The sequence below is a fragment of the Marmota flaviventris genome, chromosome 10, assembly GCF_047511675.1.
Source record: "Marmota flaviventris isolate mMarFla1 chromosome 10, mMarFla1.hap1, whole genome shotgun sequence".
Taxonomy (NCBI): domain Eukaryota; kingdom Metazoa; phylum Chordata; class Mammalia; order Rodentia; family Sciuridae; genus Marmota; species Marmota flaviventris.
The window spans coordinates 33,902,569-33,919,528 of record NC_092507.1 but is presented as its reverse complement, the minus strand read 5'-3'; the positions used below and the strand labels follow the sequence as shown (position 1 = coordinate 33,919,528).

Sequence of the window (16,960 nt, the reverse complement as noted above, 5' to 3'; positions counted from 1 at the left end):
TCAGTTCTGTGGCTGGCATAGGAGCAACTGGAAATGAAAGCATTGTTGCTTCATTAACAGAGTGGATATCTTGAATGAAAGCCCAGGGGCACTCCCCTGTAATCCCAACAACTCAGGAGGCTGAGGTAGGAGGATAGCAGGATCCAAGCCAGTCTCAGCAACTTAGCAGGACCCCATCTTTATAACAACAACAAAGGGCTGGGGATATAGCTCAGCAATAGGGCACCTCTGGGTTCAATCCCTACTACCATCAAAATAAACAGATATTTTCACTAACCTGTGGACTCCTCACAAGATATCCAAGTATGGGGAGTGATCTGGCATTCCACTGTGTGGTGGCCTGGAGATCACATCCACTGCAAGTCTCATCCGTGTTATTGGGCTGGAGCTAGATAGACACAGCCCTTGTCAGGATGACAGACACTTCTGAAGCTGTTCCAAATAGATTCACAGAAGATGATGACAAAACCCCAGGAATACTGAAATGCCCTCCTGAAAACCCTCCAATTACTGAGGAATGGAATAGCAGAGTTGGTGGGAACCAAAGAAACAGAGGCAATTGGTTGCAAGATAGCAGCCAGGGATGATCCTGGGGTGACAATTATGCCTGGAAACACAGACAAAAACCTTATTATCCACCCCAATATGGACAATATGGTTACAAACAATGGCCTCCCTATGGTTACTACTGTTGGAAATGTCCAGCATCTTTAGTAAATTTACTTTGTTAAGAAGACAAAAGTTTGTATGGTCATAGTTTTCCATCATCCATTTAGAGAATAGATTATTAACCTTTTGGAATTTGAGACTTTTAAAAAAACATATTTTACTGGAGAGACATTATGGTGACTAGGAATAAATACCCCCCTAAAAACATTATGGATTAAATTTCTCAATTTCTACCTCAGATTATTTGTTTCATAACCTAATAGTGCTTAGAGTTTGGTATATTTTTCTTATTTGACCTCCAGAAGCTCTTTCTTTAACAAAGAAATAAAAATTTTAAAATAGAGGGGGAAAATATCCAAGTGTGAACTCCTCCTAAAAATTAGTTTGCTATAGAGGTAAGATAATTACAGGAGGGAGACCCTCTTCTGTTTCTAGACACAAGGACACTGTACTATATTCCTCTGCTCGGGCTGTCATAACAAAGTTCAACAGACTGGGTGACTTAACAACCAATTTTTATCTCCTCACAATCTGGAAGCTGGAATTCTGAATTCAAGGAGTCAGCAGGGTTGGTTTCTTCTGAGGTCTAATTCCTTGGCTTGTAGATAGCTGTCTTCTCCCTGTCTTCACACAGCCTCCTTTCTGTGTCTACCCATGTCCAAATTTTCTCTTCTTATAATGACACCAAATTGGATTAGGGTCCACCCTGATGACAACTTAGCTTCTACTTCAAAGGCCCTGTCTCCAAATACAGTCCTACTGAGGGTTAGGTAAGTATCAAGGGTTAGGACTTCAACGTATGAATCTGGGAGGATAGAATACAGTTCATCCCATCTCAGGCATATTTAGAATAGATCTAGCTGCAGTAGTCACCGCAGGACCCCGCCCACATGTCCTCAGTTCCCTTTATCACTCTGTGTGCCCGTCCCCAGCTCTTGCATATTTTACTGCTAAACGCTCACCTCCTACTGTATGGAGGGCTGGAAGTGCCTGGCAGGTTAACAGGTCCACTTGACTCTCACCCTAATTGGTCCTTAGCTAGATAATGGCCAGAAATACAAAAGCCCATCTCCATACCTCAGGACCCCAGCAGGGTCAGGTGGATTCTGGGATCCAAGATGGTACCCTTCCTTGGCTTCTGCCTCTTGAGCATCCTGCTTCCCTATTTCCCCACTGGTTCTCCTGGGTTCTTAATAAATTACTTTCCCACTGTTAAAGTAAACTAAAACGGTGACCAGGCCTGAAGAATCCCAGAGCAGACAAAACCAGTTAGGCCATATTGATGACCTCAAACTAGCTTGATCTGCAGACATAGGTGAAATTTAACTTGGGTCATTTCTGGCAAATGCTTATGTTAGAAACAAAACTAAAGTCCAACCAACCAAGAGTAGTCAAGAAACATAGTTATATAACTAGGGACTTATCAATGGAGTAGACCAAATAAGGCCATTGTGTACCTGTTACCAATCAAATAATTTAATTTACTTCTGCGGTTTCCCCATAAACACTTGCCTCTGACACTTTGTCATTGAAACACTCAGTCTCTTCTAGTTTGTTGTTTCTCCATTCATGAATTGCTTCTGGCTCAAATAAACTCTTTAGAATTTTATCATGCCTTGGGTTTGTTTGTTTGTTTGTGGTCCTGGGGATCCAACCCAGGGGTGCTCTACCCCTCAGTTATATCCTCAGTTCTTTTTATTTTGAGATGTGTATTCTCTAAATTCACTCAGTCTGATCTCAAACTTGCCATCCTCCTGCCTCTGCCTCTGGAGTTTCTGGGATTATAGGCTTAAGCTACCACACCTAGTTTTGGTTTATTTTTTACTTAGGTCTTGAATTTACAATTCTCCTACCTCAGTCTCCCAAATTACTGGGATTACAGGCATGGCTTTACACACACACACCCCACACACACACACACACACATTTTTAATAGTAGACGTACACAGTACCTTTATTTTATTTTTATATGGTGCTGGGGATCAAACCCAGTGCCTCACGCATGCTAGACAAGTGCTCTACCAACTGAGCTACAGCCCCAGCCTGGCATTGCTTTACTTTTCAATGACAGGAATCTTTGGCTCTGTGAGTGCTTCTGAAAGAACCCTACCTGTGGCTATTTTAACAGACTCAGCACAATGAAGAAACTCAATCATTATGTCAAGACCAGAAGGAAAGAGCCCCTGAATCACAAATTCTTGTTGTTTAGAGTTCATTGAAATGGAGTCCTTAGAATTGGAGGCTTAGTGGGGCTACTAATGCAGAAGTCTCCTGCCCTAAGGAAAGTGCTTCAGAAACTACAGCAGATAGGCTTTTTTTTTTTTTTGTACTGGGGAATTGAACCCAGGGGTACTTTACCATTGAGCTACATCCTTCCCATCCCTTCTTATTTTTAATTTTGAAATGGTTTCTAAATTGCAGAGGCTGGCCTTGAGCTTGTGAATCCTCCTGGTTCAGCCTCCACAGTTGCTGGGATTATAGGCATATGCCACTGTACCTGCAGGTATGCCCTCATTTTTAGAGGGAATCATGACACAACAGATTAACAGTAAAGAAAAGATATAATGGCCCTAAGGTAATATTCAGAAGGAAAGAGGTGAAAGGAATCACATTTAATTAAAAGTCCCCATAGCATTGAAAATTCGTGGAAACAGAAGGAAATTTGTCAAAACCTATCAGAACTAGGACATGGGTGCCACCTAGTGTGCAGAAGACACAGGACCAGAGTGACCTAGGTGGAAATGACCTAATATGGAGGTTCCATAACAGGAGTGGGGATCAGGGGATGCCATTTGACTCTGAACCCAATGAAGAGATGGACCCTTTGAAAGGAAAATGAGAAAGCAAGAGAGGGGCTAGAGAGAAATGAAGGATGGAGTCCAGACAGAGATCCACAGGAAGGTTTATTTGTCAAAGCTGACAAATAAGGACCATCTCTCTATAGAGAGGCCCCGAGATGTTCGGGTGTTCAGCCTTTGTGGGGCAGGGGTTTGGATTGTGGTTGTGGGGCTGTGGGATAGACTGGGGTGCTTGCATCAGAGCCAGGTGGGTGGGGAACAGCATGGGATTGACTTAGGTCCATGGCACCGCGGGGCTTTCCAGAGTCAAGGGGTCTGTCCTTCTGGGATTGGCTTAGGGTTTTGGTACCATGGGGTAGGCCACTAATGGGGGTGGAGGGAGATCTGGTAAGAGGAAGTATAGGAAAGTAAAATTTATGAGATGGCGGTTAACATTTAAGATGGCTGCTTGAATGTTAAATCAATACCCTGTACCCTAGGAATTATTGCTGTCTAGATATCTATTTATTCATTTTCCTCCAAAAGATCTCTTTCCCTGCAGAAATGAAGTTTCCCACTAGGGCTCTTTGTTGAAATCTTTAGCCCTCCTCTTTCCTTTATAATTCCTCTTTCCCCTTATAGTAATTTAATATTCTTTAATATGTAAAGCTATAATTTTATTCTTTCTTTGTTTCTTTTAAATTTGGTATTGAAGTATGGATCCAGGGGTGCTTAAGCACGGAGCCCTTTTCATTTTTTATTTTGAGCCAGGGTCTCCCTAAGTTGCTTAGGGCCTTGCTAAATTGCTGAGGCTGGCCTTGAACTGAACTTGTGATCCTGCCTCAGCCTCTGGAGTTGCTGGAATTACAGATGTGCACCACTGCACCTGGCTAAAAATTTAGTTCTTTGGAAAAAGAATATTTTTTAAATTATATAACACACTGTTGCCAGGCACAGTGGTGCATGCCTGTCATCTCAGTGGTTTGGGAGGCTGAGGCAGAAGGATTATGAGTTCAAACCCAGCTTCAGCAAAAGTGAGGCTCTAGGGCTGGGGTTGTGGCTCAGCAGTGAGTGCTTGCCTAGCCTGTGCGAGTCCCTGGATTCAATCCTCAGCCTCCTGAGCTGCTTCGATTACAGGTGGGTGCCACCGCTCCTGGCCCACTGGGACTACAGTTGTGGGTCATCTTATTTGGTTGTTGTATTGTCCCTAAAGCAAAGGGGAACCATATCCTTGGTCATAGAAAGTCACTGTGCATGCCCAGGAAAAGGCATAGGCTCAGAGAAGACCTTAAAATTATCTCAGACTAATCTTTAGCACAGAGACATCACACAACAAAGTTTACAAAATAAAATAACTACAAAGAATATAGAATATGCACAAAAGTGTGTGTGTGTGTGTGTGTGTGTATATATATATATATGAACATAAATTCCATATATATGGTATTAAAATCTTTCAGTACAAAAAAGTAAACTAAACACAAAAGAAGAAACCAAGGCAGGAAGAAACAAAAAAAAAAAAAAAAAAGAGAGCGAGCGAGCGAGCAAGAGAACAAGAGCTTAAGGGCATATAAAAAACAAATAGCAAAATGGTGTGATTAAATTCCTTCTTATTGGTAAACCTTTCAAATGTAAATGGATTAAGCTATCCAATCCAAAAACAGAAATTGGATTAAAAAATATGACTCAGGCTCAGTGGTAGAGGACTTGCCTGGTATTCCTGAAGCTCTGGGTTCAGCATCCAACAACAACAAAAAAGATTCAAATATATATCATTTACAAAATACTCACTTTATTTTTTTAAATTCACTTTAATAAAGTGAGTTTTATTAGTGCATTATAGTTATACAAAATAGTGAGGTATTCATTTTGATATAATCATACAATGCATCAATTTCAGTCCCCACTGCTTCCTTTTTTCCTCCCTTTGTCCCCCCGCTCTGTCCCTTTTTCTCTGCTCTACTGGTCTTTCTTCTATTTTTTTATTATTTTTCTAAATTAGTGCTTTACAAATATGCATAAGGGTGAAATTCACTGTGGAATAATCATATATGAACATAGCATAGTTTTGTCAAATTAATTCTATAGTTCTTCTCTTTTCCCCATCCCTCCTCTCTCCCAGAGACTCAGTTTATTTTTATTTGATATTATTATTATTATTATTATTATTGGTAGTAGTAGTACTGGGGACTGAATTCAGGGGTGCTTAACCATTGAGCCACATCCCCAACCCTTTTTACTTTAAAACAATTTGAGACATAGTCTTTCTAAGATACTTAGGGCCTCACTAAATTGCTGAGGCTGGCCTCACTTTAGATTCCAAGGTATAAAATTGGTTGAAAGTGAAAGGGTGAGCTGGGCTAGATGACCCACATCTGTAGTCCCAGCTACTTGGAAGGTTGCTGCAGAGGATCTCTTGGGCCCAGAACAGAAGTTTGAGATCAGCCTGAGAAACATAGTGAGACTCCTCTCAAAAAGAGGGGCGGTAGGTGGTGATGAGAGAGAGAGAAGAGAAGGTTTGGAAAAATGAAATGCATTCCATGCAAACAGTAAACAAGAGAAAAGGATTTGTTATACTAATATCAGAAAAAAAAAACAGGTTTTTAAATCAGAAAAGGTTGCAAAAGACAAAGAAAAAGAGTATATATTAATAAAACAATTGTAAATATTTATGCACTTAATAACAGATCATCAAAAATAGATGAGGCAAAACTGACAAAATTGAAAGGAGAAATATCTCTACAGTAACAAAGTTGGAGATTTCAATAATCCACTCTTAATAATGTATAGAACAGCCAAGTATAAGGTAAGTCAGGAGGCACAGGACATCTCCAGTGCACATGGGACTTCTCTAATATTAACATCTTTAAAAGAAAATGTTCATTTTCTCATTTCAAATCATTAAGTGTTCTGGGTGAGACAAATAACTCACCTGCCTAGACTTCAAGCCAATTTACAATCTTTTTTTAAAAAATAAATGATATTTGGGAGGCTGAGGCAGGAGGATCACAAGTTCAAAGCTAGCCTCAGCAATGGCAAGACGCTAAGCAACTCAGTGAGACTCTCCCTAATAAAATACAAAATAGGGCTGGGGATGTGGCTTAGTGGTTGAGTGCCCCTGTGTTCAATTCCCAGTACCCCCCCAAAAAAAAAATAGATAAATAAATAAGATATAAAGTATCTTGTCTGACCACAATGGGATGAAGTTAGAAATTAATAACAGAAGACAGGCACTGTGGTGCACACTTGTAATCCCAGCTATTGAGGAGGCTGAGGCAGGAGGATTCTAAGTTTGAGCCAGGCTGGGCAATTTTGTGAGACCTTGTCTCAAAATTAAAAAAAAAAAATTTTAAGGGCTGGGGATGTAGCTCAGTAGTAGAGCATCCCTGAGTTCAATCCCCAGTACTGGGGGGAAAAAATCAAAAATAGAAGAAAAACTGGAACCTTCACAAATCTGTGAAAATTAACACATATTAAACAACCAATGAGTCAAATAACAAATCATAGGGAAATTTAAAAATACTTAGAGGGCTGAGGTTGTGGCTCAGTGGTTAGAGTGCTTGCCTAGCATGTGTGAGGCACTGGGTTCGATTCTCAGCACCACATATAAATTAATAAATAATAAAGGTCCACCAACAACTAAAAAATATTTTAAAAATACTTAGAAAAAAATGAAAACACACTACTTTCATTTGTACAGTAAGTGAAATACATTAAAAAACAAGAAAAACAGCAACTTACTGAGGCCCTGTTTCCAAATAAAAATAAATAATAATAAAAGACTGGGAATGTAGCTCAGTGGTAAAGTGCCCCTAGGTTCAATCCCCAGTACCAAAAAATCAAAAAGAAAGAAAGAAATCAATAACCTTTTGCTTTAACATCTAAAAAAAAAAAAATGTTCATTTTTCTCATTTCAAATCATTTAGTGTTCTGGGTGAGACAAATCACTCATCTATGACCTTTTAAGAAAGTTGTCATTTTGTTGAAATACTGTAACTTAAATTTGAGTGGACTATGCTTTATTGTATTTATAAATGATGAACTCAGTTTCTGAGAAATTAAACTTTTTATTTGCAATTAAAAAAAAAATCAAGGGGCTGGGGTTGGGCCTCAGTGGCAGATTGCTTATCTAGCACGTGTGAGGCACTGGGTTTGATCTTCAGCACCACATAAAACTAAATAAATAAAATAAAATAAACTTTTTTTAAAAAAAAAGAATGCTTAAAAAAAAAAAGAAAGAAATTGATAACCTAACTTTACTGTTTAAGTAACTAGAAAAAGGAGAATAAACGAAATTGGCAAGAGGTAGGAAATAATAAAGATTAGAGGGGAGTTTAAACAAAATAGAAAACAGAAAAACTACTAACACTGAAGGTTGGTTCTCTCTCTCTCTCTCTCTCTTTTTTTTTTTTAGTGCTGTGAATCAAACCCAGGGCGTGACAGGCCCATCAAGCAATCAAATGCTCTACCACTGAGACACATCCCCAGCCAAAACGTTGATTCTTCTAAAAGATTAACAAAATTAACTTTAGATTGGTGAAGACTATATTTGGTTTGCAATAGTTTTCCACTCTTTTCTTTTCCAGAATCAAGACCAGGATACTATATTACACTAATTGCACGTTTCCTTAGTTTCCTCTATCATGACGGTTTCTTTGTGCTGCCTTTTCTTTCACACCTCAGACATCTTAGAAGAATTCTAGTCAGGGTTTTGTTTTTTGTTCTTTTTTTTTTTTTTTTTAAGAATATCCCTCAAAGAGTCTGTGTCTTGGTTACACTCAGGCTGAGGTTTGGATTTGGAAGAGGAACACCACAGAGGTGAAATACCCTTCAGGGGTACAAGATAGAAACATGACTTATTACTCTTCTGAATAGAAGCAACCCTGATATTTTTCTCTGCATCTTGGCAGTTTTCCTCACATTATTGAAGTAACAAGTGAGGCAATTTTTATAGTATAGTTGAACAACTCTGGAAGAATTTGGAACATGGCTATTTTTTTCTAAAACCCCATTTGAGGGTGCATTTCCTTGAGATGTCAAAGCAAGATGAGAAAGCAAGATTTTTTTTTTTTTTTCCTTCATTATGTTGCCAAGGCTGGTCACAAATTCCTGGGCTAAAGTGATCCTCCTGCCTCAGCCTCTTGAGTGGCTAGGATTATCACATACACAAAGAAGCAAAAAGAAAAAGAAAAAAAAATATATATATATATATATATGTGTGTGTGTGTGTGTGTGTGTGTGTGTGTGTGTGTGTGTGTTTTAAGTCAGGGGTACTTTATCTTTGAGCTACATCCCCAGTCTTTATTTAATTTATTTTTTTATTTTGAGACAGGATCTCACTAAGTTGCTTAGGGCCTTACCAAGTTGCTGAAGCTGGTCTGGAATTTGCAATTCTCCTACCTCCAGCTTCCCAAGTCACTGGGAGTCACCACACCCAGCTAAAATTTTTATAATGTTAAATAACCATCTGAGTGGGGACAAAGTAGTCAGGGTGCAAGGGAGAGTATGATCATAGGTAAATGCAATATCAGGAAAAGTCAGAAAAGAGCGTTCATAAAAATAAGACCAAAGGTGGCCAAGAATGAGAAATGGCTACATCTTTGCCTAAGTTATTAATCAGTGGCAACGTTTCATTACAGCCAGTGGAAAGTTACACAAATACCATTAGAAAGACTCCCCTAAATCATTAGAAATACTCTACCTTCCAAATGTGAGAGGTCTTATTGTTTCACAAATGTCTCAATAAATCCAAAAATTTCATGCAAGTTGGTCCAAATGTTAAACAAGTCTTGAGGAACAAGATGTATGTTGCGGGAGGCAGCAAAGAACTGGACTTATGTGCAAGAGGTTAAAACCAAAGAGAACATTTTTTATCTTGGCACAATGGTCCATACCTGTAATCCCAGCTACTCAAGAAGCTGAGACAGGAAGATCACAAGTTCTAGACCAGTCTCAGCAATATAGTGAGACTCTCAGCAATTTAGAGACACCCTGTTTCAAAATAAAATAAATAAAAATGAATGAAGATATAGCTTAGTGGCAAAACTTTTTTGGGTTCAATCCTAGTACTGCCTCCCACCAGTGTGGTTTTTTTTTTTTTTTTTTTTTTTTTTTTTTTTTAAGAGGACTGGAATGTAGATGTTCAGTAGTAGAGTGTTCCTGGGTTCAATGGCTAGTACCACATCTGGCATTGCAAAAGTTTTGGCCAGATGGGACCCTTTCTAAATCCTTGGCCCCTCAGATATCCAGCCTTGTGTGCAACCTTGGCGATAGCCAAAATTTAGTAGACAGAAAATCTGAGATACAGAGCTGGTAGAGGGGCCAGACATCTAATTGGGGCATGCATTCCTGGGAGTATAGGACGAATTTTTAAGAATTAGTGAGAAAAACAGTTTTTTCTTTTTAGTAATTATTTCTTTGTTTTATTTTATTTTTATGTGAGGATGAGAATTGAACCCATTGCCTCACGCATGCTAGACGAGCACGCTACCACTTGAGCCACATCTCCAGCCCTGTGAAAAACAGTTTTAAAAGAAATCTATTTCTAGGGCTCGGGATGTGGCTCAAGTGGTAGCGTGCTTGAGGCACTGGGTTCGATCCTCAGCACCACAGAAAAGAAAGATATTGTGTCCACCTAAAACTAAAAAAAATAAATAAATATTTTTAAAAAGAAAGAAAAAAAAAGGAAATCTATTTCTAAACCTTCAGCTTTGGCCAGCACCTATCATAGACTTGGAGAAAAGCCACCAGGGGGGTCAGAGGTCAGTCATGTGACTCTGATTGTGCCTTTCCTGCTGATTTGAAACAATATCTTAAGACTTAGGACCAGGAATAGATGAACATCAAAATATTAGCCAGTCGCTTTGGAAGGGATGATTGCAAATTAAGACAATTTCCTAAAACCCTGTCTCAAAATTTAAAAGATACAATAAAAAGGGCAGGGGATATTGCTCGGCGGTACGGTACCCCTAGATTCAATCCCCAGCACTGATAAATGAATACAATTGGGGAGGTGAGTTAAATCCCCAGTACTTAGGGTGGGGGGTGACGAAGAAGCCACTATCATTTCTAGGGAGATCTGATCGAATCCTCAGGATTTCACGCTAGAATAAATTTTGATTAAATTTACAGCGGTCAAAGAGATGGGATCTGCATAATCTAATCGAGCGGCTGAGCACTGCGCCAGAAGTTTGAGGCTGTGTGTTTAATGCAGTACAGACACGAGCAAAACCGTTTGAGTTCAAATCCAGGTTCTCTCTTTTTGTGACCTTCAGCAACTGTTTCAATATCTTCAGTTTACGCGTCACATAATGACCAAGATAAAATGTACCTCCTAGGACTGTGGTTGAGATGAAATGGCCAATTAATGTGAATTGCTTCACCCCACAGTGGGATCGCAGGAAAGGATTACAGCTTCGTCTGGAGGTGCCTCAGGTAGGTAATACAATCACTCTTGGCGTCCTGAAGTCTTGAAATGGAAATTTAAAAGGCGCGAGTTGATGGTGGGCTCCACCCTGGAGGGCGTGGTTGAAAGGGGGAGGGAATCCGGAACCCAGAGCATCCCTCAGGGCGATAAAAGGGCCCAGCACCGCGCCTTGCTCCCAGTGCGAGTTCTTCTGTTGGCTGTAGGCGCAGCTCTCGACGTGCGCAGCCCTCGACGTGCACAGGCCTCGACGTGCACAGGCCTCGACGTGCACAGGCCTCGCTGGGCTTAGGCCTGGGCTGGAACTCTGGATCCACTTCTGGTGAGTCTACGCCTTCAAATCCGTGGGCAAAAGGTGGTTTGTCCCAGACTGGGAAATCAAAAACTCCAAGTTGGCGGGTTGGTTAATGCGGGAAGACGAGGCAGAGGTGTACGAAATGGATCCTTTACTCTGGGTCACGTTCATGGATCACCTCCACATGGTTGCCCTGCCCAGGAAATACCTTCCACCAAACAAACTGGGTCTGCACCAGACAATGTCGGAAGCACCTGAAGGCCTCTTGAGGCCAGAGTCGAGGCCTTGACTGCCCACAGGAGTCCCAAACTGTGGCCCGGTGCTGGGCATCTGCAAACGTCGTTGTGAGTAGAAGGCACCGAAGGATACGCAGAACAGAACCCCAAGCGGATGAGTCAGAGTGACCTGGGAGGGTTCAGTTAAAAGCACGTTAGGGCCGGGCGAGGTGTTGCACTCCTGTAATCCCAGCGATTTGGAGGGCTGAGGCAGGAAGATCACAAGTTCATGGCCAGCCTCAGCATTTTAGCGAGGTCCTAAGCAATTTAGTGAGACCCTGACTCAAAAAAAATAAAAAGGACATACAGTTAGCGAGCCAGAGACGGAGGCCTATCTGTGGATAGGACTGATTGTTTTAAGAATCCCTTTAATCTGGGATAGATCCCATCTGCTTTCCTGAGAACCTGAAGCCTTAGCGATCTGAGGCAGATCCTGAGCCGGTGGTGTGGAAATCAGAAATTCTTCTTTGGTTCGGTTTCACTGCGGTATCTGGCAGCTCTGCTTGACGAATAGAGTTCTCGGGCTTAGAGGAGATGCCAGTTCAGTGGTGGTGGGGGGAGGGGTAGACAGGAATTACACTAGTACGCTGGAGAAATGGTTGGAGAGGAAATACAAAAGAAAGATGTTATATTAGAGTTCGATTTCCCCCGCTTCCCGTACTAGGGATTAAACTCGTTGAGCTTCATCACTAAGCCACACCCGCACCACTTTTAAAAATTTTATTTTGAGACAGGGTCTCACCAAGCTGCTGAGATTGGCCTCAAACTTGCAATCTGGGCCTGACTGGAGGTTGATTATAATGAGGACTTTATCGCATAGAATTTCTGTATCCACTAAAGAGTAATTTTTCATTTCCCTTCCCCCATCACAGGGTCAACCACCATCACACTGTCTCCCATGAATTTGACTGTTGTGAAGTATGCTATGTAAACGACATCACATGGTATTTGTCTTTTTTTTGTGACTGGTTTATTTTATGATGCATAATGTCCTCAAGGTCAATCCACATTATAGCATATGTCATCATTTTCTTACATTTTAAGACTAAAAAAAAAATCCATTATTTGTATATACCACATTTTACTTATTAATTCATCTGTTTTATCTACCATGCTATGAACATGGGTGCACAAATACCTCCTCCAAACCCTGTTTTCTTCAATTCTTTGAGGTAAATACTGAGAAGTAGGATTGCTGGATCATATGGTAATTCTGTTTTTAATAGCCATACTGTAATTGTACCATTTTGTTATGCATTCCTGCCAATGGTATAGAAGAGTTCCAATTTTTTCACATTCTCAACAACACTTGTTATTTTTCTGGCCTTTTTTTTTTTTTTTTTTTTTGTGTGTGTGTGTGTGTGTGTATACTGGGGATTGAACCCAGGGGCACTTTACCAGTAAGCTATGTCTCCTGTCCTTTTTATTTTTTATTTTGAGACAAGGTCTCCCTAAGTTCAAGGCTGGCCTTGAACTTGAAATTCTCCTGTCTCAGCCTCTGGAGTCCACCTGGCCCAAGTCACTTCACTAATTTTTAAAATGGTATTAATCATGACTCCCATATCCTGGAGTCATGGTAGGAATGAAATGAGATGAGAAATGTGAAAGTTCATTCATTTAACTGAGTCCCTAATAAGATGTTTGGGAAGGGAGAGCATCCTTGGAAAAGCCTCTGGGATGAGCACTCGGCAGGAGAAGACAGGCTATTGGTAGGAAGAGCATAGGAGGAGTTTGCATTTTAGAGATGTTAATCTGACTGTTTGTGTGGAGACTGTACCAGCTTGAGGCAGTTTCAGGCTTCAAGGCATGAGATGATGGTGGAATGGGCTAGATAGTGTCAGTAGGGATGGGGAAGAGTTTGTGGAATTGGGATTAAAGCTGGGATAGACTCTTACCTTTTCTTCTTCTTTTTTTTTTTTTTTTTTTCCTTTTTCAGGATCCCACAACTGAAGATCTCATTTCATCATGTAATAGCAAAGAGATGAACTCCTTCTTCCAGACAATTGAGGAAATTGAGGAGCTTCTCCAGGTCTTCACTGAATCTTATAAGGACATGGAAAAAATGTCAGCAGTGCCAGAGCCACAGCTCTATATGCCTCCGACCATCTCTGGTGAGGGCAGACTTCATGAGTCCACCCAGAGTCAATCAATGCCTTCCTCGAGGCCTTCAATGGAGACTTCTGTATGTTCTAACATCCCTGGAATGGTCCTCACCCAGCAGATTCCTCCTAGTGAAGCCCTTGATACACTCCTTGGAGAACTAAGTGGGACTTTGTCCATGAACCCAAAAATGACATCCTTTGATCAGATAAAATCCTCAGCAGAATTCCAGATGATGAATATCGCTGATACCCCAGAGACATCACTCATTGATTGCCAGAAAACTACTGTCACTGCAAGCATGATGACAATCTCTAGTGAAGTTAGCCAAAAGAAGACATTAATAGGTAATCAGACTCTCAGTGAGATCCAGATGACAGCCCTGTGCGGAGGACAGATGATGACCCTCAGTGAGAATCAGACTCTCTATGGAAGCCAACCAACAACTCTTAAAAGGGGCCATGTGATGACCTTCAGGGGTATTCAGACTCTGATTGAGGACTATACCATGACTTCCAGTGGTGACCAGACCCTCTGTGGGGGTCAGATGACAATGGCAAGTAGTAATCAGATCCTTTATAGGTGTCAGATGACAACCCCTAGTGGTGACCAGACCTACTATGGGGGTCCGATGGCAAATCTCAATAGTAACCAGACCCTCTATGGGGGTCAGATGACAACCCCAGGTGGTGACCAGACCTTTTATGGGAGTCAGATGGCAACCCCAGGTGGTGACCAGACCTTTTATGGGAGTCAGATGGCAACCCCCGGTGGTGACCAGACCCTCTACGGGGGTCAGATGGCAACCCCCGGTGCTGACCAGACCCTCTACGGGGGTCAGATGGCAACCCCCGGTGCTGACCAGACCCTCTACGGGGGTCAGATGGCAACCCCCGGTGCTGACCAGACCCTCTACGGGGGTCAGATGGCAACCCCCGGTGCTGACCAGACCCTCTACGGGGGTCAGATGGCAACCCCCGGTGCTGACCAGACCCTCTACGGCGATCAGATGGCAACCCCCGGTGGTGACCAGACCCTCTACGGCGATCAGATGGCAACCCCCGGTGGTGACCAGACCCTCTATGGCGATCAGATGGCAATCCCTGGTGGTGACCAGACCCTCTACAGGGGTCAGATGATGCCCCATCAGTCCTCATCATTACCATACCCAGGATTCCTAAACGATTCAAGCTCCCCTTTGATTCAGGGACAATTCCCAGAAAATAAGACTCAGAGATATCAGTTTCAGAAAAATTCTGACATTCTGAAGCCCTATGCCTGCACCTACCAGGACTGTGGGAAATCTTACACAAAGTTTTCCCACCTCCAAATCCATGAGCGCAAACACACTGGTAAGTGAGGACCCCAGTGTTGGGGAGGGGCAAGTGGCTATAGATTTGTATTTTTACAAAACTATGGGATTGGTTGAGATTGTTGTCACCCCACCTCTTGGCCTGAGACTCTAGGCACTTACCACCAGGCCTGTCTTGGAGGCTCTTGCCTCTACCTTTCCTGGGACTGTCACTTCATGGAATACCTGGTAGGCATGGTAAACTGAAGATACCCCTTCCTTCACTCTTCCTACACCCCACTGACTTTCCTGTTAACCTCTACCTCCCTTCTATTTTATTTTTCTTTCTGTCCTTCACAGTTTTCCTCCAATTCATGTTGCCTATCAGCATTTCCACTTTCACCCCCCGCAGTGTCCTCTCGTCTGTCTCTCTCCCACCCCAACATGCTCGACATTTTCCTTCTTCACTTTCAAAATCCCTGCCCCACCTGACCCTGACATATTAAAAGCCTCTCTTTTCTCTGTTTCAGGGGATAAGCCCTATATATGCAATGCGATGGGATGCACATGGAAATTCACCCGCTCAGATGAGCTCCGACGCCACAAAAGGAAGCACAGCGGAGAAAGGCCCTACCTGTGCACCAGATGTTGTAAGACTTTTGCACGATCAGATCACCTAAAGCAACACGAAAGAGTCCACAGATAATTTTCACGATTGTGTATACCTAGAATTCTCTGTAAAACTTTTTTTTGGTACTCAGCACTGTGCTAGCATATAGTGGATTTGTAAAGTTTTTCATTTTCTTCCCTAAAGCACACAAGGAAAATATGTATGTATTTTCATATAGAAACTGGATAATACAAAATGGAATAAATAAAATCAGAAGTTCTCTTCATTCACTCTCCTCTATAGAGTAACTGCTTTTTGTCAGTGTGCTGTAAGCCCTTCTAGATCTTTCTCTGCATTGGCCACTGTGTGTGCACTTATAAAAATGTATTTAGCCAGGTGTGGTGGTGCATGCCTATAATCCCAGCAGCTTGAGAGGCTGAGGCAAACAAACAAACAAAAAACCCAAATATATTGTGAAAACTATCAATTCCTACAATAGATCAAAACCAACATGGAAATTGAACATGGTGGTACTTGTAACCCTAGCAACTCAAGAGGCTAAGACAGGAGGATTGCAAGTTCAGCCTCAGAAATTTAAAAACACTGTCTCAAAAAGGACTAGGGATGTGGCTCAGTGATAAAGTACCCCTGGGTTTAGTCTCTAGTACCAACAAAACCGATCAATATGGAGCCAGAAAGTGAGAAGGGTGGGTAGTCTCATATTTGTATGTCTGAAAACTGTGACACTTTCTGAAGTTCATTATGCAAAAATGCTTTTGATAATAGTATTAAAAGAATTCTGACAGCACACACACACAATCAATAAAAAGTTGCTTTTTTCCAGCAATATGAATGTTGCCAATTAGTAATTTTCAGCTTCAGCTCTTTCAATGAGCCTCTGCAGCTAATGAACATTGTCTCTGGACAGATTAAATGAAAACCTCCCCCATTTTTTTTCTTTTTTTTTTAATATTTATTTTTTAGTTTTAGGTGGACACAATATCTTAATTTTTTACGTATGTGGTGCTGAGGATCGAACCCAGTGCCTCACACATGCTAGGTGAGCACTCTACCACTGAGCCACAACCCCAGCCCCATATGAACCCTTTTTTTACCTTTAAAAGTTTCCTTTGCCCTAGCTCCCCTCCTTTAAAAAAAATTATAGATGGACACAATACCTTTATTTATTTTTATGTGGTGCTGAGGATCAAACCCAGTGCCTCACACATGCTAGGCGAGCACTCTAGCACTAAGCCCCTGCCCCAGCTATGCCCTAGCTTCCTTGGATACGCTTATCTGTCATAACACACATATATCCTGGATTATAATTGCCTGCTCATTTCCAACTAGACTCATTTTTCTTTAGAATCTCTTCTGCTACTCAGGGTGACATAATGTGGTGCCAGAAGTAGGATCCAAAGCGAGATCCTCTTTGAAAGAATCTGCAGCCCTTGGATTTGAGTGTGGTACCCACTTGAGGCCTGTGTGATTTCCTCTTCCTTGGCTCACCTTTTCTGCCC

At 41.6% G+C, this 16,960-nt stretch overlaps 1 protein-coding gene and 1 pseudogene across 1 annotated transcript; both read left to right on the top strand.

Moving 5' to 3' along the window:
• Nucleotides 1-413: 413 nt before the first annotated feature.
• LOC114094081 (RNA guanine-N7 methyltransferase-activating subunit-like protein) lies at nt 414-11,161 on the top strand (annotated as a pseudogene).
• Nucleotides 11,162-13,840: 2,679 nt separating this feature from the next.
• Klf18 (KLF transcription factor 18) lies at nt 13,841-15,536 on the top strand. The gene is made up of 2 exons (XM_071618594.1): nt 13,841-14,891; nt 15,361-15,536. The coding sequence occupies exons 1-2, from the start codon at nt 13,841-13,843 to the stop codon at nt 15,534-15,536; spliced, it is 1,227 nt and encodes a 408-aa protein (XP_071474695.1).
• Nucleotides 15,537-16,960: the final 1,424 nt, after the last annotated feature.